The 27605-nt window shown below is 38.4% G+C and overlaps 1 protein-coding gene across 1 annotated transcript; it reads right to left on the reverse strand.

Annotated features, from left to right (window-relative positions):
- Positions 1–304: 304 nt before the first annotated feature.
- Positions 305–24202, reverse strand: MED30 (mediator complex subunit 30). The gene is made up of 4 exons (XM_079901443.1): positions 23826–24202; positions 16776–16934; positions 14696–14800; positions 305–5463 (listed from the first exon to the last, which is right to left on the reverse strand). Exons 1-4 carry the CDS (start codon positions 24000–24002, stop codon positions 5368–5370), a joined length of 537 nt encoding a protein of 178 aa, XP_079757569.1. The 5' UTR covers positions 24003–24202; the 3' UTR covers positions 305–5367.
- Between the last annotated feature and the right edge of the window lie 3403 nt (positions 24203–27605).

Genomic DNA, 27605 nt, shown 5'->3' on the forward strand with positions numbered 1-27605 from the left:
CTTGAAGTGAGAGTCAGCTCTGTCAACCTCTAATCTTTGTAAGTGTGCGGACACTGTGTATGTTGGCCCAATTCTTCTTCTTCTCTGCTTCCTTCCTGGGAAAGCCAGCATCCAGTGCCAATGACTAAATGCTATATACCCACTTGCCCAGTATCCCTTATGGCTACAGGTGGTCATGCCATTCATTCCTGCCAAATTAGATTTAAGGAGAAGTGTGTTAGGGAGTTCAGGGTAAAATTTTCTTCCCTGATGAAAAACGGTGCTGTAGCCAAAGAAGTCCCAGCTCCCCTCCATCTTGCTTGTGGTCTGGTGGTGTAAACATGTGGTGTCTGGAACTACAACAGCCATCACACAACCATGAGACACGAGGCCTAAAGACTGAAGCCAACATGCCAAAGATGGAGGAGAGGAAGGATGGATAGAGCTAAGGTCCCTGATGTCGTTGTTAATTTAATGACCCAACCCTGGGACCCAGACTTCCAGACTCCTTGTTCTGGGGGATAACTTGAAGTGTTTTTGTTTAAGCCATTGCTAGGTATTCTGTTGCTTGAGATTCAAAGCATCCTAAGTGAGACACAAGTTATGTGATCTCTCTGAACCTAAACTTTCTCATCTAAAAAGTGAGGTCAGTACCACCTAGGAGAATTGGGGGTAATTAAATAATTTGATCTACGTAAGTCACCTGACAAAATGCCATCTCAGAATAGATACTCAGCACATTTTAGTTAAATGTAAAGAAAAATTGGAAGTGTGATGCACTGCTTTGGGCTGAATATGAATATTGCTACAGCTATTTTATGAACCTTCGAATGTATAGAGTGAACAGTACAATGATTTTTTTTTGCTTTACATTGCTTTATATTATTACTTTGTAAATATCATGTATGTGTAAATATGCATACCCACACTTACATGTTTCTTTTTTCTCCTAACATCTTTTTCACTGCTTAGTTGGGAAGCGGACTATTTCTCCCTTCTCTGGGAAGGAAGGGAGATTATCACAGTAGAGTTCAAAGGCTCAGAAAACAGTCTGAGTACTTAACAATACCTCTCCATTTAAGAACTCTTTCTACAGCTGGTTAGACTGGTTTAAGCCTCATCATATCAGATTTTCCTGGTAACATTTTCCAAGTTTGTATAAGCTTCAGCAGGCTACAGACTTGACCAGAACCTTGGACAGGATGCTCATTGATCTACTATGAAATCACTGTGAAACCCGTCTTCCTCCCAGATGGAGGAAATGCATTGGCTGGTAAAGCTTCCTCTCTTTTGTTTCTCATCTCTTTGTCATTTCAGAAGTAGCTGTTCTCACAGACTCTTTGGTGGTTGCTGAAATTGGCTTTATTTGTCTGCTTCTTAGAAAGCAATCAACTTGTCTATGAGAATCATCTTCCATTGTCAGGCCAACAATGGCTCTTGCAGCCTCCTCTGTGTCTTCAAGTGGAATTCAAAAGGCATTGGTCTCTTCCACTTCCAAAGGGCCAGAAAGCGCCCAAGGCTCGGTTCTTGAACTGCCTGACTAAAGTACCCCTGTGTCTTCCTTCCTTCTCAAGGAAGTGTACAGAACGGCCCTTCCTCACTGGAAATTTTCAAGTGCTGGAGTGGACAACTTCTTATATGCTCCTCTTATCTACTTTGTTGCAGTACACTATACTGCGAGGTGCAGAGACCCATGTCTTTGGTAAAAGTGGCTGCAGGCCCATCTGGCATAGGCTGGTGCTGAATTGGACCAGCTGCCAAGGAAGGCAGCCCTGGTCCCCACACCCACATTTACCTTGCAGGCTGAGGTCATATGGTTGTGACATCTCACCAGATTCAGAACCAAAACATTGCTCAAGATGCCCCTTTCATGAGTAGTGTGAACTGGAGGCAGATGCTCAGTACAGACGGTCCCTGACTTATGACTTTTCGACTTCATGATGGAATGTGATAGGCATTCAGGAGAAACTGTACTTTGAATTTTGATCTCTTCCCCAGGCCAGGGATATGTGGTTCGATACTCTCCTGTGATGCTGGGCAGGGGCAGCGAGCCCCAGCTCCTAGTCAACCACGAGGTAAACAACCGATACACTTACCACCATTCTGTCACTTTCCGTATTCAGTAAATCACATGAGATATTCAACACTTTGCTATAAAATAGGCTTTGTATTAGATGGTTTTGTCTAACTTTAGGCTAATGGAATGGTTCTGAGCAAGTTTAAGGTAGGCTGAGCTAAGCTCTTGATGTTCGGAAGGTTAGGTGTATTAAGTGCCGTTTCGACTTACAATATTTTCAACTTGTGATGGGCTTATCTGGGACATAACCCCAACAGAAGTTTAGAAAGTTCTGTATTTACATTCCAGAACATTCTGGAACATAGTCAAGCAAAGCTGCTCCTTCAAGAGTGGCAATGAAGCATGATTCTTAGGAGCATATGTTGTTTTTTTAAAAAACTAATTTAGTTAATTTACTTATTTTTGGCTGTGTTGGGTCTTCGTTGCTGCATGCAGGCTTTCTCTAGTTGCGGCGAGCAGGGGCTACTCTTCGTTGCAGTGCACAGGCTTCTCATTGTGGTGGCTTCTCTTGTTGCGGATCATGGGCTCTAGGCACGCGGGCTTCAGCAGTTGTGGCCCGCGGGCTCTAGAGCGCAGGCTCAGTAGTTGTGGCCCACGGGCTTAGTTGCTCCGCGGCATGTGGGAGTCTTCCCAGACCAGGGCTCGAACCCATGTCCCCTGCATTGGCAGGTGGATTCTTAACCACTGCGCCACCAGGGAAGTCCCAGGAGCATATGTTTCAATCTAAGATTATCTGAATGTCTCCCGGGCAAGCTATTTCACCTTAGTTTCCTCATTTGTAAGATGAGGGTTTTAATAAAACCTACCTCATAGTAGTGTCTATAAGGATTAGGTGAGGCAGTGGTTATAAACCACAGGGCACAAAAGTTAATACCTGTGTGTATTATTTTCATAAATTCTTTATAACCTTATGAGTCATTTATTCAAGAAATATTTATTGGGTGCCTATTATGTGCCAGGAAGATTCCCTTCTTGTTGATGTTCAGAATGATGCATTCACCTTGAATGACACGTGGCCAACAAGCCCCATCACGGGTCAGTTGTTCATGTCCTCTGAGATGCTGCTGTTTCTTCAGGAGATTCCTCCAGAAAGCACTGCCCTGGCTGAAGAAGGCAATCTACCCCCCCGCCAGGAAGTAAACCCCCCTCTTGCCCAGCTTTTGTGCTCTGTAACAACTGTGGCTTGTAAGAGCATTTCGGACTCCGCCAAGAGCCCTTGGAGCACAGGTGGTCTTGAATTTTAGCTAACAGGCCTCAGAGTGGAGCGCTGTGCTCAGCCAAAGTACTGGTCCGATTTGCTGGATGCATTTGGATTCTCCTTATGGTGAAATGCCTGGTGGCTTCGGAACAAGTATGTAACTAGAGACAAGGAAAATAGATGAAAGAAAGTGCAAAGGATATCTGGGGCAGGAAATAAAAAGGAAGACGATGTGAACTCTGTTTTTTCAAATATTACTTTCTTTTTCCTTTCCACGACCTGCCTGTTCAAATAGTCCTTTATAACACTGCAGAAGGAGAAAATAAGATAAAGGGTGCTGCATCTCCTCCTGTGAAAGCAAGCAAGATTCCAGTCTCATGTTCTAGGAAGTCATAGTCTTGAAGTCGTGCTGGTCCTTCCACTGCCCCTGAAGGGAAAACAGTGGTGGCCATGGCAGGAGTGCCTGACATTTACCAAGCGCTTGTCTGGACCAGGCCCACGCTAAGGGCTGTACTGATATCATCTCATTGTGTGTGTGTGTGTGTGTCTGTGAGGGGTCACCTGATTGCTAAGAGGAGCTCAAGGTCTAGATCTTCCAGGGCCATTCAGATTTGAATACCACGCGCATCTGTCTATGTTTTACCCATGTTTTTGAATCTTCTAGTCCGTGTACTGGTTAAGAATGAGGACATTGGAGCCAGACTAAGATTTGAATCCAGTTCAGCTACTTTCTAGCTGCGTGGCCTGGGGCAAGTGATTTATCCCTGGGCTTCCATTTCCTGATCTGTAAAGTGGGAGAATTAATAGTTACTATTTCACGAAGTTGTGAAGGTTAAATGAGTTATTACGTGTAGAACAGGGCCTGGCACACAAAATCTATCATTTTGGTTGATCCTCTATGATTAATTCTCCAAGGAAAATATATTCTTTGCTTTCGGTCCTCACCCCCTTTCTAGCACCTGTAAAAAGGGAAGGATAATATCTTATTCATATGATTGTTTTAATGACTTAGTGACTTAATGTATAGAAGGTATCACCCTCTGTACTGTCTATTCATAGATGGCACTCCATCTGTGATGGAGTTTGAACTCCTCTTGATATTGTAGTATAGAAGCTTATTCTGAGATTTTTGGTTTATCTTTAATTTTATGGGTGCCAATCATTAATAATAATGCATTCATTAATGTATAAATTTAATCATTAATATGGAAATATTTTGACCTCAAAAGTATTGTTTCTTGCATCAAGAATAGTGAAAAGAAAAGAGAAATAACTGCTTAAGGTAACGTACAAAGTAAAAAGATCATTTCCTAATCAGTAGAAATTTACAAAGTAAAATGAATTTTGATTCAAACAAGTTTGAACACTATTAACTGAATATCTGTGATGGTTATAGCATTGCGCTGGGTGGAGGAAGAGGGAAAATTCATCTGAATCCCAGGGAGCTTTCCGTCTACCTGGGCAGACAAAGCACACACATGAAGCTGGACCATAAGAGCAGAAGGTAGGGTGTGATTGACCCAGGAGTCTGCAGAGTTCAGAGATGGTGGAAATCAGTGTGGAAAGATGTGAGGGCCAGCAGTGGGTTCACAGGAGCCTTGAAGGATTGTTAAGGATTTAACCAGACAGAAGGAAGGGAGGACAGGGCATACAGGTTGAGGAAGAGGCAAAGCCAGTGCTGGATTTGCCAGAGTGTGACACGGAAAGGCTGGGAGCAGAGCCTTCTGAAGGGCAGCCATCAGCCACCCGGGTCTGTCTCAGGCAGGTTAGAGTTTAGAATAAAACATAGCCAGAGGGCTTCCCTGGTGGCGCAGTGGTTGAGAGTCCGCCTGCCAATGCAGGGGACACGGGTTCGTGCCCCGGTCCGGGAAGATCCCACATGCCGTGGAGCGGCTGGGCCCGTGAGCCATGGCCGCTGAGCCTGCGCGTCCGGAGCCTGTGCTCCGCAACGGGAGAGGCCGCAACAGTGAGAGGCCCGCGTACCGCAAAAAAAAAAAAAAAGAAAGAAACTTTCATTCTAGAGACTAGAATAAAATAATCTTCTTTAAAGGGAAAAAATACTTGAGGGGGAAAAGATGGTATAACGTGTAATGCTGGAAATTTCAATATCAGTTTAGCTCCTCATTGCTAACATGGCATTTATATCCCAGATGAGATTTCGTAATTGATCCATAATTTGCTTCAGCTGTTGATTCTTCTGTTTGAGTTTCTGTGAAAACAAAAGAATTTATCAGAAACGTTTCATGAAATATATACCATGAAGGTAGAAGACTAAAATGTCACAAGTTAGAACTCCAGTGATCCAGACCCAAATTAAGCTAATTTCCTTAAGGCAGAAGGTCTCAATCCTTTTCTGGCAGCAAACATTCGCTGCAAGGCATGAGGAAGTCTAATTCAGCCCCCAGAGGCCTACAGCTCCATCCCCCACCTCCCTTCACTCCTCCACTTCTACCACCAAAGAAAATAAGCTAAATATTTACTTGTTATAAAACCTAAGTACATAGATTTTCCAAGAGGCAGTGTAGCATAATGGTTAAGAACACAATCTCTAGAGCCAAACTCTCTGGGTTTATACTCAGCTCCTTCACTAACTAAATATATGATGTTGGCCAAATTACTTAAGCTCTCTGTCCCTCAGTTTCCACAACAGAAAAATGGGGATAATAACTGAACCTACCTCAGAAGAGTTTTTATGAGGATCAAAAGATTTGATTCATGTCAAGTGTCAGAACTGTGCCTGGCATACAAGTAAGCATTCAGCAAATGTTACTGATAGCCACAGAACAGAAACCGTCAATATAGAATAGAAAGTATAATAAAAATGCAATGCCTGATGCAATTGGTCTTTCAAACATGTGGCAGAAGTCACTGTTCGCTGTCAGCATGAAGTGCGACCTAATGCTGAAAACTGAAGACAAGATGGCACAGCCCTGATACAAGCGTCTTCGTAACTGAGATTTGCTGGATGCCCTGAATGCACGTGGCAGGTGTCCCTGTATCTCTAGATCTGGGTTTCTACTAGACCACAGTTTGTTAACTTCTTTTTAAGCATCCTTTCTTCAAATCCTATGTAGTAAATGTCTATGTAGATAAAACAAGACAAACATAGAGAATTTCAAAGTGCTTACTAGTTATTATAATAATCATTACTATTAAGTAACCTCTTGGAAACATTACATTTGGAAGTAATATTATTTAGTTAGATAATTTTAAAGATACTATATTAAAATACCTCCAGATCAAGTAGTACATGTTCATTATAAAGAGACCTAAAAATCTTAATCTTGATTTCATTAAAGAGCAAACTAAGATTAAATAAACTGCTTATATTCTATCTAGAGTTAGAGAGGTAACAGGAGGTAAGAAGGTAAAAGGGAAGAAGAAATTCTTATTGGAAAACAGAAAAGCAATTTAAAGAGACTTCAATATTAATTAAATTTAATTCATATTTGAAAAGAGAATTAACACAGTCAGATTAAAACATATGACCGTAGAGTACACAGGGTAAGCATACAGTATTCAGTACCATAAAGCTCACTTTAACATAGTTTTGGGGAAAGAGATACTATTAGTACTTTAGGTATTCAGTCTCCTTGTTCAGTTTCACACGCCCGATCTTCTAAGTTCTGTTGTCATAAGTATGTGGTAGCTGCCTATTAAGTCTTTGTCATCCTAGAGACCAAGAAACTTCTGCCAGCAATCAAGGGTGGCAGCAAAACAGGAATATACGAATAAAGGTGTATATTGGGAGGTCGAAAACCTCAGTTCCAGTTCTGACTCTGCCTCTAACTTGCTATTTGATCTTAGACAAATTCCTTATCTCAGTTTTCTTCCGCAAGAAATTGGATTATATAATCTATTAGGCCCTTGCCAGTTCTAATTTGTTTATACCCATACATAAGATGAAAATCAGTTACACAGACACATGTAATGAAAACCAGTAAGCTTAGTTCAGGGAACTAATTCAAGGCTTCAAAATGATTCAGTCAGCTGCCCTTTTCCACCAAGCCATCATTCCCCTAAGCTGTGAGAGACTTCAGCTACCATGATTCCCTGCTCAATTCTCATTTTTCAGGAGGAAAGTAGAGAAGAGCAACTGAATAAAAGGAAGAGAAAGGATATGAGTTGATTTTTAAAAAATTATTTGAATTAGTACCTTCTAACATATCTTGAATATGGTCACTTAAAAAAAATTCAGAACTTCTCTTTGGAATGGAATTCTTAGCCTGTAACACATTTTGTTCCATAAATATTTACTGAGGGTATATTATGTGCCCAGCTCTGGGTTAGGCACTGTAAGGGAAGAAAAATGAGTTAAGAAACGGTCCGTTGCCTTGAAGAAACTCCACATGAAGTAGGAAGAAGCTACTGCCCAAACGACTAGACCATAACCTGGTTAAGGCAGATGGCAGGGGAAAAATATCAGATGCTGTGGAACCCCAACTGGTAGGGTCAGCAAACAAGGAAAATATTTTTGTTTGGGGTCTAGAAAAGTTGGTGGTGAGCAAAGAGTGGAAGGAAGGATAAATTTGGTCTTGTTAGTAGATAATGGGGATCTATTAAAATTCTTGAAGAAGAAATATGATTTAAACTGCAATGAAAAAGGCTAACTGGGCAGATGTGTGCAATGGGTTCTCCTAAATAACTTCAATAGTGACAAATCTGTATCCATGGAAAAGGAGAAAGAGGAGGTATTTAAGTTTTTGAAACAGTTGAAGACCATTCAGAGGCCAAGTCTGGTGAATGAAGCTTAGTGATCACATTTTCAGTATAAATTAAGGAGTAACTAGAAGTAATAAAATTATATTCTTGAGTGGTTAGAAACAGACTTTCAAATCAATATCCAAACAGAGGTTACAGATGGCTCCCACAATGGTTACATCACTGGAATAAATGCTACTTTCAAGAATACTCATTTGGAAATATAAATTCTGATATACTCATTTAAAAAATTTAGCGTCATTAACTCTTAAAGTAAGAGAACTAAAAAATGTGGGAGATTTTCAAGGTAATATTCAACTCTAGGGAATAGTAAAACTTTTTTTAAGTATGATATGTCATAAGGCATTTGGACAGTTTGTCTCAAAGAGGCCACAAAGTTTTAAATTAAAAGAATTAGCATACAAGTAAAATACCTAGAGCCAAAACACATCATGAAAATATCAACAGCAAAGCTGACAGTTATGCTTATTAGTGGTTAAACTGTAAATAAATTTTCATGACATGATATAGGATTTGATATATACAATCTTGCCACTGATTGATTTTAACAGAGGTTGACAGCTGCTGTTATCAAAATCCATCATCTGTGCCTAATTTGTTACATTAACAGGTGAATGTGTAAGTAGAGTAGATACTTAAAAAAATGTTTATGCTAAGTCATACCATGTAATTTACTATTCATACAATTTACTATTCATACAGAGGCTGTGACAATTGGTCAAAAATGCTTTAACTTCTAGCTTGAACTCAATTATATGTCAACTCTGTAAAAACTACCCACATATCTCTTTCAGTTTCATTTTACCATTAACAGAATACTTTTAAGCAAAATAGAACTCATTCTGATATCCTTAAAATACAGTCTCAAACAAGTGTTCATCCTTTACTTGGGTATTAAGGCTTATGGATTCAAGCACATATGAAAAGAAAATGAAGTATTTTAAAAAGCCAAAAATTTGACTATTAAAATTAGGCCATTCTTCATCTGATGATTTATATCAAGTACTGATTACAAATTTCATGCCCCAAAGTTTCATGCCACTATGGTAGACATCAGTGATATATATGTTGTTAGAAACCGGACTGATCATCAGTATGTTCTGTACAATCTCAAGTACACAGTGATACTCAGCTGACCCTTAAACACTGTGGGGGACTGGTTCCAGGACCTGCCGCGGTACCAAAATCTGAGGATGCTCAAGTCCCACAGTCTGCCCTCTGTATCCATGGTTCTGCTTCTGCAGATTCAGTCAACTGCATATTGTGTAGTACAGGAGTATTTTATTGAAAAAAATCTGCATATGAGTGGATCTGCACAGTTCAAACCTGTGTTGTTCAGGGGTCAACTGTAGTTGAAAAATTAACTCAGTTAATTTAAACTACTTTTAATAGCATCTGTGTGACTATGTAATTAGGCCAACATTTTACCATCTGAAGGTGGTTATTTAAAATAAACATATTTTTCACAGAAACACTCAGGTATGTGTGCCATTAAGGCAGAAAAATATATATCAATTGATCATGAGTTTACTCAGTGTTTTAAAATTTTTCAATTATATTTTAATCTTATATTCTAGAAGGGAGGTACAAAGTTGGAAGAAGTGGGGGAAAAGAAAAAATAAAATACCTTAGTACCACTAATTATACATAAGATAACTTGGTTAACAGTCAGAATATGTATTATATTCAATTCACATTTATGATGTTTTATTTAAGGAATGAGTCAAAAATCTCTTTGGGTCAAAAAATCCACTTTGGTTTTCAGCTGTTAACTTTATTCTCTTCTGCCTTTTTTAGGGGAATTTCAATTTGAGTTAACCAAATCTTAGTCCTCTCCCTCTTTTTTTTTTTCTGGTTTCTGTTTACTGCTTAATTCTCCAGTACTGTCTCAAATTACAGTAACAATTCCCAGGAAGTAAGAGAGAGCCATGAGGCCAATCAAATGAATACTTCCTCTGCCATTCAAGAGAAGATAGTTTCTCTCTAAATTCTCTTAAAAAAAAAAAATTCCCATGGAAATACAGGGCTAAGCTTTAAATCTGTTTAATTTAAAACATGTAATGGATTCTTTCCTCTTTGTAATAATCTTCAGTTCAATACTATGTTAACTAAAACAAGTTTTATGCCAAAGTTAGAAGTATGTACAACAGCAAATTCAACAGATTCAAATGGTTTATTCAAAATCAAAACGAGTTCTCAAATGCCTGAAGTATAAATGGGAACACAGAATTTAAAATATGGGCTTTTATTCCATAAATAGATGAACGTTCAGAAATACTACTTTGTTCATTGAAGTAAGCCTGTTGCAGATAAACACTGTGGACTAAACACATGTGTTTATCTTTTCTTTTTTCTCAAACCCTAATAAAATGGCAGGAGAGGAATGAAAAAGCTATATAAATCCATGTGGAGAAAAATGATCAGAAAGGAGACAACAGTAGATGTCAGGTGGCACATGTTAAGAATGGAAAGTAGAAGGGGCGCAATAAATGACATGGGAGGAAACTACTGTACAACCCTGATGGATGCAGGAAGGATGACAGTGAGAACGTGCTGATCCGCCACGGAGACCTGGAGACAGGTGCCATCGCAAAGTCAGCACGTGAGGCCCCGGGGACAGAAACTGGAGGGAAACAGCTACAGGGACGCGCGAGAGCCCAGGTGCTCTCTCCCACTCCTCACCAACGGGGGACTGAGTACCCTCTCCCGTGTCCTGTCCCACGTTTCAGGGAGCGAGAGGTTTGTTTCCTGTGAAATTGAACCAGAACAGCTGGGGATTCAGTGCCACCAGCACAGCAGACGGCAAGAAGACATGAGACTACACTCTATTTAGGGCACTGGAAGATTCTCCTCTGAAGAAATGGAATAGCCCTAAAGAAAAAAAGCCTCAGTAAATGATAGTTGGGGCTCCCCCCAAAGAGAAGAGCCAACTTGCTTCCAGATCTTGCTATGATGAAGCCAACTCACAAAGCCTGCGATAGGCTTTCCAGTGCTTCCCTCCCAAATATAAATGGCTCACGTTTAAGCATCAGATGCTCACCAGATCTTTTAGAGCCTCCATCTGCAAAGACAACAAAACATAACAGGGGTTGGCAAACTATGGCACGTGACCTGTTTTTGTAAGGCCCACGAGCTAAGGATGGTTTTTACATCAGAGCAAGGACCATGGGCTTCCCTGGTGGCCCAGTGGTTAAGAATCCGCCTGCCAACGCAGGGGACACGGGTTCGAGCCCTGGTCCGGGAAGATCCCATGTGCCGCGGAGCAACTAAGCCTGTGTGCCACAACTACTGAGCCTGTGCTCTAGAGCCCATGAGCCACAACTACTGAGCCCGTGCGCCCAGAGCCCATGCTCCGCAACAAGAGAAGCCACCGCAAGAGAAGCCCATGCACCGCAAGGAAGAGTAGCCCCCGCTAGCCGCAACTAGAGAAAACCCATGCACAGCAATGAAGACCCAACGCAGCCAAAAATAAATAAATAAAATAATTTAAAAAAAAAATGAACAAGGACCACATGTCTCACAAAGCCTAAAATATTTACTATCTGGTTCTTTAAAGTTTGCCAAACCCTGTATGAGAAGATTATGGAAGAATACCTTCTAATCTCTGAGGGAACTTGATTTACAACATAGAATTTTATATCTAGCCAAACGATCAACTGGACAGATACGTGAAGGCGAAAGTCCCTGCATTCCTCCTAAAGAAGCCACTGACGCATGGACCTTACCGAGGGAGAAATAAACCAAGAAAGAGAAAGATAGGAGATTGAAGAAATAGTGAAACCAACAGAAGAGATGAAGGAAAGCCCCAGGGCAATAGATGAACAGCAGGCCCAGGGAGCATTCAACCAAGACCTGAGGAGATGGGAGGACTTGGGGTGGGGGTGGGGGGGAAACCTGTAAGTCGTCTGATAATTTGATTCTGCAAAGTTGGAAAACAGTACTGAGGAGCGGCCACAGATGCATAAAGAACTAACCAAAATTTTTCAAAATTACAGAACTATTAACTTTAGGAAAACAAAATAATTATTCAAGGAAATGTAATTCTAGTTTACTATGTGGCTTAGCAATAAGCAGTATTTACGTGCCATAATAATATGAACACAGAATATTTATTGAACCCCAATTACGACAACCGCATTGAAAGGACTGGGGGAAGGAAAGTATGTAGGTGGGTCCAGGACAGAGAGAGACTGTACAGAGAGCTACATCCTCATGTGGAGAAAGAAATACTCTTATACATCACAGTCTTGATATCAATTACATCCTTTACTTAAAATTCACAAAATTCTACGTCAATAGCTAGTAAGAGTTTTTTGATTACACACTGTCAAAGTATTACTATAGTCTGATTATATGATAGGTCTTTAAAAAAATCAATAATAGGTTATGACTAAACCATCATATTAGGAAAAAAAGAGGAACTTAGAGAAATGGAAAGTGAAATGAAACTTACCTTTAGAAAAATTACATCTTTCTGAAGTTACACAAGCTTACCCCCGCCCTCCCCCGACCCCCCCCCCCCCCCCCCCCCCGCAAATATCATAATATCTTCTATGGTAGAGAACAAACTATATGTATGTCACATGTGGTACTCTGAAATCAAAGATACCATCACAATTGTGTTTTATTTATATATACATTTCATTGTATTTTATAAATAATATCCTTACTATAGAGAAAAATAATAGAACACAACCATTGTGAATTAATACATAGATTATCAACAGAAACATGTAACACTTAATAAATGAATGTCTTGTATCTCTGTACTACCAAACACCACTTATTCTTCAAGATCTAAATTAAAAGTTCCCAATCCCCTCGTAATTTCCTACTGTAAATTGTTTATGTTTATTACTGTCAAATTTGCTGGAACTATTCTTCTTAATTTATATTTCACCTCTTAAAAACTGTTTTAAATGTTATTTTAGAAAAATCTATCCATCTTTTTCTTTTTTCCTGAGTTTTGATATACATTTTTCTTTTAATTTTCCAATACTTTGTTTTGGAAGTCTTATTTTCAACTCTGAAATTCATTTTGACACATGGTGTAATGTAAAAGCTAGCTTAATTTTCCCCCAAAGTGTCTCTCTTGAAAGACTAATTTTCCACACAATCCCTCTTACGTCATATTAAATTCTCATATACAATAGGAAGACTTTTTCTGGCTATTATTTTACTAATCTATTCTTGTGCCGGTATTTCACACTTAATTATTGTTTTTACAATATACTTGATATCACGTTTTAGTTTTTGAAGCAAAGAGTTCTTTATTTTATTACTCTTATAGGAATTGTTTTATATATGTATTTTAGTATGCTCTCAAGAAAATCCAATTTGCATTTTATTTGGATTTGTTTTTTGACTGGTATTGCGCTAAAATCTTACTAGTTTTGTGCAGTTTCAAGAGAATTCATATTTGGATTTGGACTGTTACTGTTTAGAATAGTTATTGCCCATATAAGAACTTAATGTGTTCTTTCAACTATTCAAAACTTCTTTTATGTATCTTAATAAGTTTAGTTACATATATCATGGAAATAATTCCTAACTACTTAATATTTGTTGCTGCAATTGTGAATAGGATCTCACATTCTAATTTCTTTATGGCATTATAGAAAAATGGTATCAATCTTGTATTAAGCTCTTCTTTCAAACACTTATTGACTCTCATCAATGAGCTTCTTTGAGCTTAAGCTTGAGTTAAAATGTTATGTACAAGCTTAAGGAACTTAACAGATTTGTACATAATATTATAACCCGTTTCCTAAAGTTTATTTCAGTTTCACTGGCTATAACTTCTAAAATAGTATCAAACACAGTGGTGTAAGGCATCCTGTTTTATGCCTATATTTCATCTCAATGAAAAATGTTGGCTACTTATCTGAAATAAGTTTTTTTTTAAAAAAGACTATCTTGTTAATAGTTTTAAGCATTCTTTTTTTCAATTTAATCTACTGATATTATATGTAAACTGAGTCATCCTCCTCTACCTCAGAAAACCCTCTGTGGCTGTGGTGGATTAATTAATACCCTGATGAATTCTATTAACTAGCATTAAGAATTTCAGGAGTGGGGCAGGAGGTGGGAGCATGTATTTGTAAGTGAAGGAGCGAGATTGGTAGTTTTATTTACTGTGCTATTTGTTAGGTTTTGGTAACCATGTTTCCACCACAGAATGAACTGTTTCCACCACAGAATGAACTGACAACATTCCTTATTTCCCTATGTTTCTAGAGAACTATCTGAACATTATCTTCTAAACTTCTAAAAGTACTCAGCAATAAATTCAAGTTAGGAACTTTTGTGGGGTGGAGGGTGGGATGGGGTAGTGCTTTGATAACTCAATTTCTTATTCAGCTGTTGAGACATTCACCTCTCCTACTTGTAAATTTTTATCATTTGCTCCTCCAAATACACTCTAAGCTAGAGAGCTACAATTCTGCCTAGAAAAGAAGAAAGTAAATGGGTTGTGACTGAGTGCCTATGAGGCTTTTCTAAGAGCTTTACTGCCTGAATTCTGTGGTCTCTCTTCTGACTATTCAGATGGCATTTCTGCTTACCTTTTAGTCCTGGGTTGTACTCTAAGTAGGTTAAATTTGTCACAGAAACAACTTCAGGTAATTCTATAATTCAAATTATGTTGTTGAGTTACACAGACTCCCCTGTAATTTGTATCAATAATTCGGAAATATAAAACATACAGACTAGCAACTCACTTTATTGACTTCAGCAATTTCTCGCCTCTCTTCACTAGCAAAACGAGGTGGGCCAGCCCGGTCATCATTCTTTGAGCCATCGTCTTCCACGTATGGAATAAGTTGCTGGCAGTGACAGACAAAAGTTAAAAAAGTCAAACATATGACACACAATTTCCAATTATACTGGTATAGATAATGCATCCGATTAAGATCACTTTTTATACTTTTCTCTTAATAGTACAAAAATATATTTTAATTCAAATGACAGCCTAAAATAAAAGCCTTAGAAGCCTTAGAAGTCTATCATTTCAGTGCACTCTACACATTAGCTTTTCAGATTTCTTTTGCAAAATAGTCCTTTTAGCAAAATTAGTTGTCACATGTAATTAAGTAATATCCTACTCAGTCAATCAGCAAATATTTAATTGGCAGATAGTGGCTGGGGAGACACTGCAAAAATAATGACAAATAAGACAAATGACAAATAAGTCCTACCCTTACGAAATTTACAGTTCATTGAGATGGAACAGGCTTTCCTTCATCTATACTAAAAAGAAAGGAAGTTCATGGATGCGTATTATATAAATGTCATTTACTTACTATCTAGTATCTGTGCAGATTTCTAGATGTCTTTTAGTTGGGAGAAAGTTTTTTTGTAAGAGAAGAAAATTTATATAGCAATGAAACTTCTAGCAGGATTATAATTAAATACGTATGATTTGTGATGAAGTTTATTTGATGAAGCCTCTTGTAGATGTGACAGAGACTTCAGGAATTATCTAGTCCTTCCATCTTATATTACCAATGCAGGAACAGGACAGAGGTAAATAACTGGTACAATCAGGAGTCAATCTGCCCAAACTTCTATGAATTCTTGGGACAAATATAAACTTGCCCACATTCACAGCCACTTTCTTCCTTTCCTCTCTCCTAACGCAAGCAGAGTGGTCCTTCCTCCTGAAGACACTTTGTCTCCATTCCTGTGCCCTGATTCCTCTGCCCTCCTGTCTTCATTATTTATTTTCCCCAACCTCACCCTACCATTTTCTTCCTTTTTATCTAAACATATTCTCCCATTTGGAGGAAAAAATCCCTAACCCTCAACTCTATCCCTCCTTCCATCTACTGCTTTCTTCTCTTGCTTTTAATCTAATCTTCTTGAAAGATGGATATCCACTTTCTGGCTTCAGTTCCTTATTTCCTGTTTAATCTTCAGCTCACTGTGATCTGACTTCTTGTTGCTACCTTTTCACAGAAGCTCTGCTCAAATATACCAACAATTAATCTGGTGGACAGTTTTCATTCTTTATTTTCCTTAACTTCTCTGCAGCATCTGTCAATGTCAACCACATTTCCCATCTTCCACATCTCTGACCCCTTCTTTTCAGGCTGTATTGCAGTTTACTCTTTCTCTGTGCACTCTTTACATGCTGATCACTCAAAAAAGAAAGCACTGATCACAGGAAACTGTTCCTTATATGTAATGAGAGAACATCCAAACCTTCCCAGCTACCTTTGGTGGCAGACATATAACTTGTCAACAGGAAAAGGGCACCTATAAAAACATCATATACCTAATTAACTAAAATATATCTATGATCCGAGATTAAATTTAAAAAATATTTAAAAACTAGAGTGATTCCACTAAGATAATTTAAATTAATAATGATAAAAATAGTTATAACCTTTTATCTGTAAAGAACTTACATGAAAACCACTTTAAAAGGATTTTACAATACTATTAATATGCCTACTAAAACATGCACTGATTTAATTAAAATGAGACACTGGAAGCAATAATAAAAATTGCCACAGACAACCCTCTCCTCCCAACAACAAAAATTTACTATCAGCCTGGATATTAAAGTCTACTAGAAATTATTAACAAGAAAAGACAGTAATAATTCTATGTGTGTATATATATATATATATATATATATATATATATATATATCACAATTTCATCTTCTCTAGTCAAAAGCAAAACCAGTATGTTTCATAATCTGGAAATATGGTGAAAACAGAAGAGAGAAAGGAAAAAATTACAAATGTCCTGAGACTATCTTAGACTCATCCTCCCTCTACCACTAAAACTTGCCTCTACTGGAATGGGATCCATCCCTCCACAGTTTTCATTGCATTTATCATAGACCAATCGCAGCTTCCTGAAGAGAATAGAGAGTTGGCGAAGATGATCCTGTAGCTTTGCTAACCGGTCTTGATATGTTCCAGTATGGTAAGTGACACCGTTTGGCAGCTTCTCAATAAAGAAAAAGAAGAAGAAAAGAAAAAAATTAAGATCAAGACTTTTCAGCAGAAGAAAAAGAAGAGTATGCTGCCACTGTTGCAAAAATAATCTCAAAATACCTTAAATATGATAAGATAATTAAGATACTCAAGGTATGCATTAAAACATAAAGCTGTCACCAAAAGTTTTACTTTAAGGGCTTCCCTGGTGGCGCAGTGGTTGAGAGTCCGCCTGCCGATGCAGGGGACACGGGTTCGTGCCCCGGTCCGGGAAGATCCCACATCCTGCGGAGCGGCTAGGCCCGTGAGCCATGGCCGCTGAGCCTGCGCGTCCGGAGCCTGTGCTCCGCAACGGGAGAGGCCACAACAGTGAGAGGCCCGCGTACAGAAGTTTTACTTTAAAAGGAAATCAATAGCAGGAGATAGGTGCAAATCAATCTGTACTTGAATATCATTAATAAATTATTACAAGTAACTGCTATGATCATAACTCTGTGTTGGATGCTTATATATTTTTAATTCAGGAATTTTATCAAAAGAAGCCAAAAATATATACTGAAATGACAAAAATCACAGATAAATGGAAAAACTACTACCTATTTAGAACTAAATGCACCTTTTGTGCAGTGCTGAAACTCACAAACAAAATCTTCCTTTCTCTGTACATCTTTACAGTATTTTATTCCCACAATTTGATCTGTGAAATCATCCTGAAATTAGAATTAACAAAATTTGTACCATGTTTTCTAGTATACGAGGTAATTTCATTATAAGCACTCATACATACACTTACGTTGGGGAATAAAGTGACTTAACCAAAACCCAAACTACTGTCTAATAGCTAGAAGATCAGTCCAGTCTTTCTAAACCTCAGTTCATCCTTTTTTTCTTTTCTAAACAGATGAGGTAGGAATGCAAAAAAAAAAAAAAAAAAAAGAAGAGCCTGGTAGAGTGTTCAGAGAAGAAAGAAAACAAGACACACTATTGTCATAAGTAGATAAAACCATAAACACTAAAAAAAAAAAAAAAGACTGTAAAGGCCTATACGTAGTTGTTAAAAGGTGTAATAGTTGATAAAAGATGTAATAGGAAGGTAGGCTTAATAATTCATTTTCTTCTTTTCTCTCATTTCCAAATATCCTGTAATGTTATGTTTATAAGTTAAGGAGACAGATCTTCTGAAATTCTTTGAAATGAGTTTTATTAGGATTTTTGGAAATTCTCAAGAATTAAAACATTCTGAGGATTATATCTCAAAGAAATACGATAAAAGTACCAAGGACTGAATTAGTCAAAACAGTTTAAAGGAGAAAAGCATTATAAGAGTTCACCCCCCAATACAACATAGGATTTCTCATGACCTTTCAATTTATGAACTTTCACAAACATTATCAAATAAGAGAAAAGTTTCAAAGGGTCACTGTTTTCTTGTTTGGGTGATAATAAGTATAATGATTACATCTTGCATACAGAAGGAGGCTCTACCTTTATTATGGTACTGACTACGTTGAGTACTTTGCCCATATTTTGTACTTAATAAAGACTAGAAGCAGCTGACATTTATATCCCTGTATTTAGTATAGTGTACACACATAGAAAGTCTTGAAGTACAGTCTGGATTATTTTACTTTCATGAATTATTTTTTCCATAAATGGACACTTAAAATTCACTAAGAATTCTGTGTTATGCAAAAGAACTCTTGATAAATCCTTTCATAAAGGAAAACAAAATCCTTTGAAATACAAAGAACCACCCTCCTCAAATTCACCCTCTTAGCAAGTTTGGGTATTAGTTTTCACATAGAGCATCAGCTTCTCAAAGAAGGGAGCAATTAATTCATTCAAAAAATTTACTTTTCATGTTGTCAGGCACTGTTCTAGAAGCTGAGGTAGAGCAGTGAACATGAGAGAGATAAGTTTCCTATACCATAGAGTATAAGTTATAATAGTGCCTAGGAGCTCTTGGGATATACTATATAATGTAGATGCTTAGCTAACAAGCTCATCAGTAACCATCTCACTAATGAATACTGAATATCTGTAAATAAATATGTGATCATACCGCTAGACACTAAAAAGGCATTCAACTAAATTCAACATCCATTCTTAAAACAAATATAAAACTCCTAATAAAAATTCCCCAACACAATAAAATACATTTATCTCAGTTAAAAAGTCAGCACCACGATGAATGTTGGAAATATTACAAGCATCTGCACTAAAGTCAGGAACAGAACAGGATGTGTCTACTAAGACCACTAATACTACCAGTGAACACTGTTCCGTAGGTACCGGCCGATGCAATCAGAGAAGGAAAAAAAAGTTGAAATATTAAAAAGCTGTGGCATAATCGTCACTATTTACAAATGATATAAAGTTCTATCAATAAAGGAAGTCAAGAGAGAGATGGGTACAAAAGTAATACACAGAAAACCATAGCTCTGCTTTCATATATAAAAACAAAAGAAAATGAGAAAGGAAAAAGACCCCATTTACAACAGCAACAGTAAAGATAAAATATCCAGATAAAATATTTGACTTAAAAAATGTCAAGATAAATATGAAAACTTAAAATACTTCATAGAGACACAAAAAAGGATATTTTGTGTTCTCGGTTAATAAGACTTAACATCATACCAATATAAAGTCTCTCTAGGTTAAATCAATGGAATAAAAGCACTAACAGGATTTTCTCAGAACTATTAAGGTGATTCTAAAGTATATGTGGAAAGATAAGCAAGAATGGCCAAGGCGATTTTGAAAAATAAGTGTAAATACTTTATAGAGCCTCAATAAATGTAAGAAAGTTTGCCATTACTACATAAAAGAAGGCAGCTAAGTGGAACAGAGCATCCATAAATTGATTCATTTATATGAAGTAGCATCTGAAATCAATGGAGGAGGAAAACGAATTATTCAATCAACTTTTTGGAAAAAGTAAAGCTGGGGCCATGCCTTACACTTCATACTAGGATAAATTCCATACAGATCAAAGTTTTAAGTATAAAAATTGAAACAAAACTGAATATTTCCTGATTTTGGAGTGGGGAAGGACTTCCTGACTTAGACATTGAACCTAAAATGACTGATAAATTCAGCTACCTTAAACAAATATATGTATGGCAAAAGGTAAACAACAGACTGGGGGAAAAAATTCTTGCAAGTTATATCATACAGAGCAAGTTTTTCTAATATGTAAATAGCCAAATCTTATAAGTTGGGGGAGAGGGTAAAAAAGACCAAAAAAAAAAAAAAGATAGAAAAATGGGCAAATAATATGAACAAGCAGTTAACGGAAAAGGAAACAGAAATGATTCATAAAAATATGAAGAGATGCTGGAACTCATTAAGACTAAGAGAAATGTAAAGTAGATTTTCACCTATCAAATGATCAAAGATCCAGAAATATAATTTGCTTGTTAGTCTCAGCCTGATTGTTGGTCAGGAAATGGTAGCATAAGCTGGTACAACTCCCATGGAGCGCAATTCATCATAATTTATCTAATTACAGAAGCACAAAGCCACTTCTAAGAATTATCCTGCAGGTATACTTGAGCATTTATGTAGGAAGGTATTCACTACAGTATAACAGTGAGAGATTAAAAGCCATCTAAATGCCCTTCACTAGAGGACTGGCTAAATAAAGCACAGTATGTCCATGCAGTGGATTACTATACTATACACCTCAAAAGGAAAAGGAAGTATTTTCTGTATAGATATGAATAAACTCCAAAATGTACCAAATGAAAAAAGCAAGGTGCAAAATGTGTATAATATACCAGTATTATCTGTGCAAAAAGGGAGGAAATGAAAGAATATACATTTGCTTAAATATGCACAGACTATGTGGAAGGATATATTAGGATAGTAATAAAAATCAATAATAATCATCACCTGTGGAGAGAAGTTAGCTAGCAGATAGTGATGGGAGGGGGAATGTTCACTGTAATGTCCTTTTTTATTTCTGAATTCTGAATATGTTCAGAATATACGAATATATTCTATTATATATTCAAAACAATTTTTTTTTTTAAGATTTAAAGCATAACAAATAGAACCAAAGCAATACTTTCTTATGCAGAGAATCTTAATCTGGGATCTAGCGATCTTTAGGGAGACATCTGTTAACCCCCTGAAATTTTATTCAAAATGTTTACATGTGCATTTTTCTCAGAAGAGAGTCCATGGTTTTCATTAGATTTTCAAGAGGCTAAAGGACAACTAATAAAGAACCATTTCTCTAAAACAAATGCTCAGAAATAACCTCAGCAGTCGATATTTATGGCACTTCATCCTTCTAGATTAATAATATAGAAGATAATTTTAAAAATTTAAATACTTAAAAGAATGCATTAATAAATAGCTTATATGTCGTCTTCTTTGTACCACTTCTCTCAGCTTTTTATAAATGAAGGAGCACACTGTTGCTTCATTTCCAGCCAATTATGATATGGCCCACAGGGTCTTAGAGGAGTTAAATCACCGGATTCACAATATAAGAAGCACAAAGAAATAACTATTGTAGTCCCTTACAAATTGGTTTAGAATATATGTCCACAGGTAATCTAGTTATTAATAATACTTTTTTGAAAGAGTTCAGTTCTTTCAGTGTCAGTTATGGATGTGTATTATATTTCTGTTAATAGTACAAATTGTTTGACAGCAAGTTAGTATTATAAAGAGGTTAGTAGGACGAGCTACCAGTCATGTGTGATGTTGGGTAAAGTCTTCTCTCTTTAAGCCTCAATTTCCTTAACTGTAAAATAGAGATAAAAATACTTCTTAGAACTGTTCTTATAACAGTATACCTGACCAAGGAAAGTACTTGATAGATATTAGCTATTAGCTCTACTAGTCCAATACAGCAGGTTGAAAATAAAGAAATATTTGCTAAATTCTGAGATCATTTAACCCATACTTTAATCATCTTATATATTAATCCATTAATTTTTAAAACAATTGCCAAAGATTTCATATCTTCTCTTGGATTCCCTTTGTATTTTATTTCACGCTGGCTTTATTGACATGGTCTTAAAATATTTCCATACAACTATATTACTTCTAGAATCAATAGGAAAAAAACCCCTCAACCATTAAAAAAAAGAAAGGCAATAAAACATTCTTTAGTGCACCAACTGAAATAAGAGTTCTAAAGTTCTAAGAGTCTGAGGGCCTGGATTCAAATTTACCCTATACTGACTAGATTTGGACAAGTCACTTCACCTCTCAGAATCATAGAATCCTCATCCATAAAACAAGAATGATATCCACATCCCATAGTAGTAAAGATAAGCATTAAAAATGGGTTAGCAAGGGCTTCCCTGGTGGCACAGTGGTTGAGAGTCCGCCTGCCGATGCAGGGGACACGGGTTCGTGCCCCGGTCCGGGAAGATCCCACATGCTGCGGAGTGGCTAGGCCCGTGAGCCGTGACTGCTGAGCCTGCGCGTCCGGAGTCTGTGCTCCGCAACGGGAGAGGCCACAACAGTGAGAGGCCCACGTACCGCAAAAAAAAAAAAAAAAAAAAAAAAAAGGATAAGCAAAATGGTGCTGAAATAATTGGATATCCAAATGCAAAAAAAAAAAAATCCATATCTATCATTATATAAAAAAATTAACTCCATGTGGATCATAGACCTCAATGTAAAATCTAGAACTATAAAACTTCCAGAAGAAAACATAGGAAATCTTTGCCACCTTGGGTTAGACGAAGATTTCTTAGATATGGAACTAAAAGCAAAATCTGTAAAAGAACAAATCAATAAATTGGATTCCATCAAAATTTAAAATATCTGTTCTTCAAAAGGCAATATGAAGAGAATGAAAAGCCACAGACTGGGAGACAAAAGAAAGACATACAATACAGAAAAAAAAAGAAAAGACGTACAATAACAAGTGCTGGCAAGGATGAGGAGTAACTAGAAGGCTCAAGCACTGCTGATGAAAATGTGAAATGGTGTGGCCACTTTGGAAAAGTTTCTTAAAATGTTAAACAGACATTTCCCTTATAACCCAGCAATTTCACTCCCAGGCAACTATCTTCTTAAGAGAAATGAAACACATGTTCACACAAACATTTGTAGCTGAACACTCATAGCAGTATTATTTATAAGAGCTCCAAAGTGGATACAACCCAAATGTCCATCAACAGATGAACGGATACGCTAATTGTGTTATATTCATACGGTAGAACACTGTTCAGCAATGAAGAGGAAGGAACTACTGATATATGCTGAGTGAAAGGAGCCACACCGCCCGCCTGTACCAAAAATCATAGTGTATGTTATATGAAACTCTATAAAATGCAAATTAATTTACGGTGCCAGAAAGCAAAGCAGAGATTGGCTGTGGATGGAAGGCCAGAAGTAAAGATTTAAAAGGGGCACGAGGAAACTTTGTGGGGTGATGGATGGTTTCACACGTCCACATGTGTCAAAACTTTAAATGCATTGTACTGTACGTCAGTTATACCAAAATAAAGCTGTTTAACAAAATGCTTAGCAGAATCTGAATTCAACACCTTGGACCCTCAAAAAGTATTCTGTGGAAAAAGATGAGATTAAAATAATCCCAAGAGCATGGCGGAATGAGACTCACCTCTACCTTGAAAGATACAAGAGTTCGCCTAGAAACCTGAGAACCTGGTCGAATCTAGAAAATGTGGCTTCAATCTTCCAGAAATCCGGCCTGGAAAACATCACCTCCACATCTTGGGGACAGACACATTATTGGGGAACGCTTCTGAATGTAAATGGGGGAGACCACATACTCGAGGTTTGGCCAGGGCAGCTGCGTCGACGCCCAGGGACCCCACGTAACAATTAAACCAGCAGCCCCCTCCCTCGCAGAAACATCCCGCTTTCTCCACGCACGGCCGTGACCGGAGCCCTCCTTCCTTCCCACCTGCATGTTCCTCAGGAGCTGGAAGATCTCCATGGTGCGGTACACGATGTCCTGAACCGTCTCCTGCCCGATCCGGCAGAGCGATGCGGTGTTAACCTCCCGGGCCGCCTGCTGGGCTTGGGGCCCGGCGAAGGGCCCGGGCGCCATCCCTGACGCAGCCAACGGAGGGGTGGACATGGCGTGGCAGCGGCGTCAGGTCAGCAGTGCTGCAGAGTAGGCGTCAGGGGGTCCGCCCGACCGTCGCTGGCCTCGGCGTGAGCAGAAGCTTCTAAGACCGGGCGAACTGATTTCAACACAGCTGCCGTGACTTCCGCCACGGTGACGTAACACGTCATCAAACGTCACGGGGACGCGCCCTCGGCGGGGTCCCTGGGAACCTGTGTTAGCGCAAGGTCGGCCGGGATTGGGCTGGACGGCCGGGAGGGGCGGGACGGGCGGGTTGAGTAGCCAATCACCAGCTGTACTCTAGCCAGAGGGGGCGGTGCGCGTGGTGGAAGGCCGGTGGGCTTTCCACCGCTTGGTTTCCCAGTCTCAGCCAATGGTTAGAATTCTTGATAGAACGCTTACTTCGTCTTAATTTCCTTGCTGATCATTTTTTTTTTTAATAACAAGCGTACGAAGTGTGTAGTGGTATTGTTCTTTCACAACTAGAAGGCAGGCCCAGAGGGACTACTTTGACATGTTTAGTCGCATACAGCTTGCAACTGATAACCTGCAATTTGAGTTTTTGATCTTCATGCTTCACTGTAACCTGACACCAACTCCCCATTTGTTGTTGGTCCCTGCTGAAAAGTCGGTTTATTCGGGAAGCTTTCCCGATCACCGGAAGTATAAAATTAACACTTCTCTCTCACATACACTATCCCCCCACCCCCATCCCCTTTCTGACTTTGGCACTATGTTGTATATAATTTTCAGTTTGTTTACATTCAGACTTCTCCTCGCCTTATTCACACACACTAGAATGCAAACTTTGTAAAAACAGAGACTATGTTTTATTCGCTTACTGTATTCTCAATGCTTAGTGATTGGCACATAGAAGGTGCTCGATAAATACATGGTATGACATTATAAATGTAAGAAAAATTAGAATAAAGCCATTCTCTCTCCTACCACTTCCTGTCCATTTCCAAAGGAGGAGGAAAGTCCAGAATGTGAAAACTGGTGATAGGCACTAAATTACTGTGTTTTAAATAGTATGTGGACACTCCATTGGTAAGGACTTCACAGGAAAATGTTATTAAAAATGACATAGGAGCCATTGTGGAGATTTTAAGCATAGTGATTTACAGCTGTTTAGTGAGCAGTTGCCATTTGACAAATATTTACTGAGCACCTACTATGTGATGGGTGCTAGAAGTGGCGATAGAGTAGTGGACAAGTCAGACAAAAACTCTGCACTCCTGGGACAGACTACTAAATATTGTGATGAGTGTCTAGAAGCAAAAGTTCAAGGTCCTAATATCTAGGTGCTAACAATTTAGGGGATCAGGGACAATCTGAAGGGAATAAGTTGGGCCCTCATGGTGAATGGCAGAGGGTGCAGAACACTGGAGCCTCTTCTGTGAGAGGATAATGGGGCAAGGGGACCTCCAGATGCTTCCAGGGTCAGAAGTTTAGCATCAGGGTGGGTCAGGAAATAAGGCTGAAGAGAGGCAAACCTCAGAGGACCTTCTAAGGCATGTCAAGCAGTTTGGGCTTTATTCTGAGTGAAAGAGCAAGCCATTGAAGAGTTTCGGGAGACAGGAATAATTGCCAGAAATAGTCAACTTAGAAGGTTTATTGTGGCGGCTAAATGGAGAATGGTGAGTATGTACTGTCTCCTTGTTCCCTGCCAAAGGAAGGTGATAATGATGGTGATGGTCTGTATTAGAGAAGTAGTACAGTGGGTAACTTTGAATAAGTATTTGGTAAGTAGAATCTGGAGAACTTGATGTTGGCTGGTTTGGGAGTGTGAGGAGACGAAGAAGATGGCACATGTTTCTGCCTTAAACAAACAGCTGATGTTTATGCCATTTACCAAGATACGGTACACTGAAGGAAAACATGTTTCAGTGAAATTATGACTTGTATCAGTTTCCTATTGCCGCTCTAACAAATCACCACAAACATAGTGACTTAAAACAACACGAGTCAATGCAATCCCTATCAAATTACCAATGACGGGCTTCCCTGGTGGTGCAGTGGTTGAGAGTCCGCCTGCCGATGCAGGGCACACGGGTTCGTGCGCTGGGCCCGTGAGCCATGGCCGCTGAGCCTGCACGTCCGGAGCCTGTGCTCCGCAATGGGAGAAGCCACAACCGTGAGAGGCCCGCGTACCGCAAAAAAAAAAAAAAAAAAAAAAATTACCAATGACATTTTTTTACAGAACTAGAACAAAATATCTTAAAATTTGTATGGAGTCACAAAAGACTCCGAATAGCCAAAGCAATCTTGAAGGAAATAAAATGGAGCTGGAGGAATCAGGCTCCCAGACTTCAGACTGTACTACAGAGCTACGGTAATCAAGACAATATGGTACTGGCACAAAAACAGAAATATACATCAATGGCACAGCATAGAAAGCCCAGAGACAAACCCATGTACCTATGAGCAACTAATCTATGACAAAGGAGGCAAGGATATACAATGGAGAAAAGACAGTCTCTTCAATAAGTGGTGCTGGGAAAACTGGACAGCAACATTAAAAGAAAGAAATTAGAACACTCCCTAACACCATACACAAAAATAAACTCAAAATGGATGAAAGACCTAAATTAAGACTGGACACTGTAAAATTCTTAGAGGAAAACATAGCAAGAACACTCTTTGACATACATCACAACAAGATCTTTTTTGACCCACCTGCTAGAGTAATGAAAAAAAAAAAGAACAAACAAATGGAACCTAATGAAATTTAAAGCTTTTGCACAGCAAAGGAAACTATAAACAGGATGAAAAGACAACCCTCAGAATGGGTGAAAGTATTTGCAAATGAATCAGCAGACAAAGGATTAAGTCCAAAATATATTAACAGCTCAATATTAAAAAAAGAACCCAATCTAAAAATGGGCAGAAGACCTAAATAGACATTTCTCCAAAGAAGACATAGAGATGGCCAAGAGGCACGTGAAAAACTGCTCAACATCACTAATAATTAGAGAAATGCAAATCAAAACTACAATGAGGTATCACCTGACACCAGTTAGAATGGGCATCATCAGAAAATCTACAAACAACAAATGCTGGAGAGGGTGTGGAGAAAAGGGAACCCTCCTGCAGTGTTGGTGGGACTGTAAATTGATACAGCCACTATGGAGAACAGTATGGAGGTTCCTTAAAAAACTAAAAATAGACTTACCATATGACCCAGCAATCCCACTACTGGGCATGTACCCGGAGAAAACCATAATTCAAAAAGACACATGCTACAGTTGTTCATTGTAGCACTATGTACAATAGCCAGGTCATGGAAGCAACCTAAATGCCCATCGATAGACAAATGGATAAAGAAGATGTGGTACATATATACAATGGAATATTAGCCATAAAAAAAATGGAATTGAGTTATTTGTAGTGAGGTGGATGGACCTAGAGTCTGTCATACAGAGTAAGTCAGAGAGAGAAAAACAAATACTGTATGCTAACACATATATATGGAATCTAAAAATAAAAAATGGTACTGATGAACCTAGTGGCAGGACAGGAATAAAGATGCAAACATAGAGAATGGACTTAAGGACACGGGTGTGGAGGGAAGCTGGGACAAAGTGAGAGAGTAGCATTGACAAATATACACTA

The sequence above is a fragment of the Stenella coeruleoalba genome (genome assembly GCF_951394435.1).
Source record: "Stenella coeruleoalba genome assembly, chromosome: 17".
Classification (NCBI taxonomy): domain Eukaryota; kingdom Metazoa; phylum Chordata; class Mammalia; order Artiodactyla; family Delphinidae; genus Stenella; species Stenella coeruleoalba.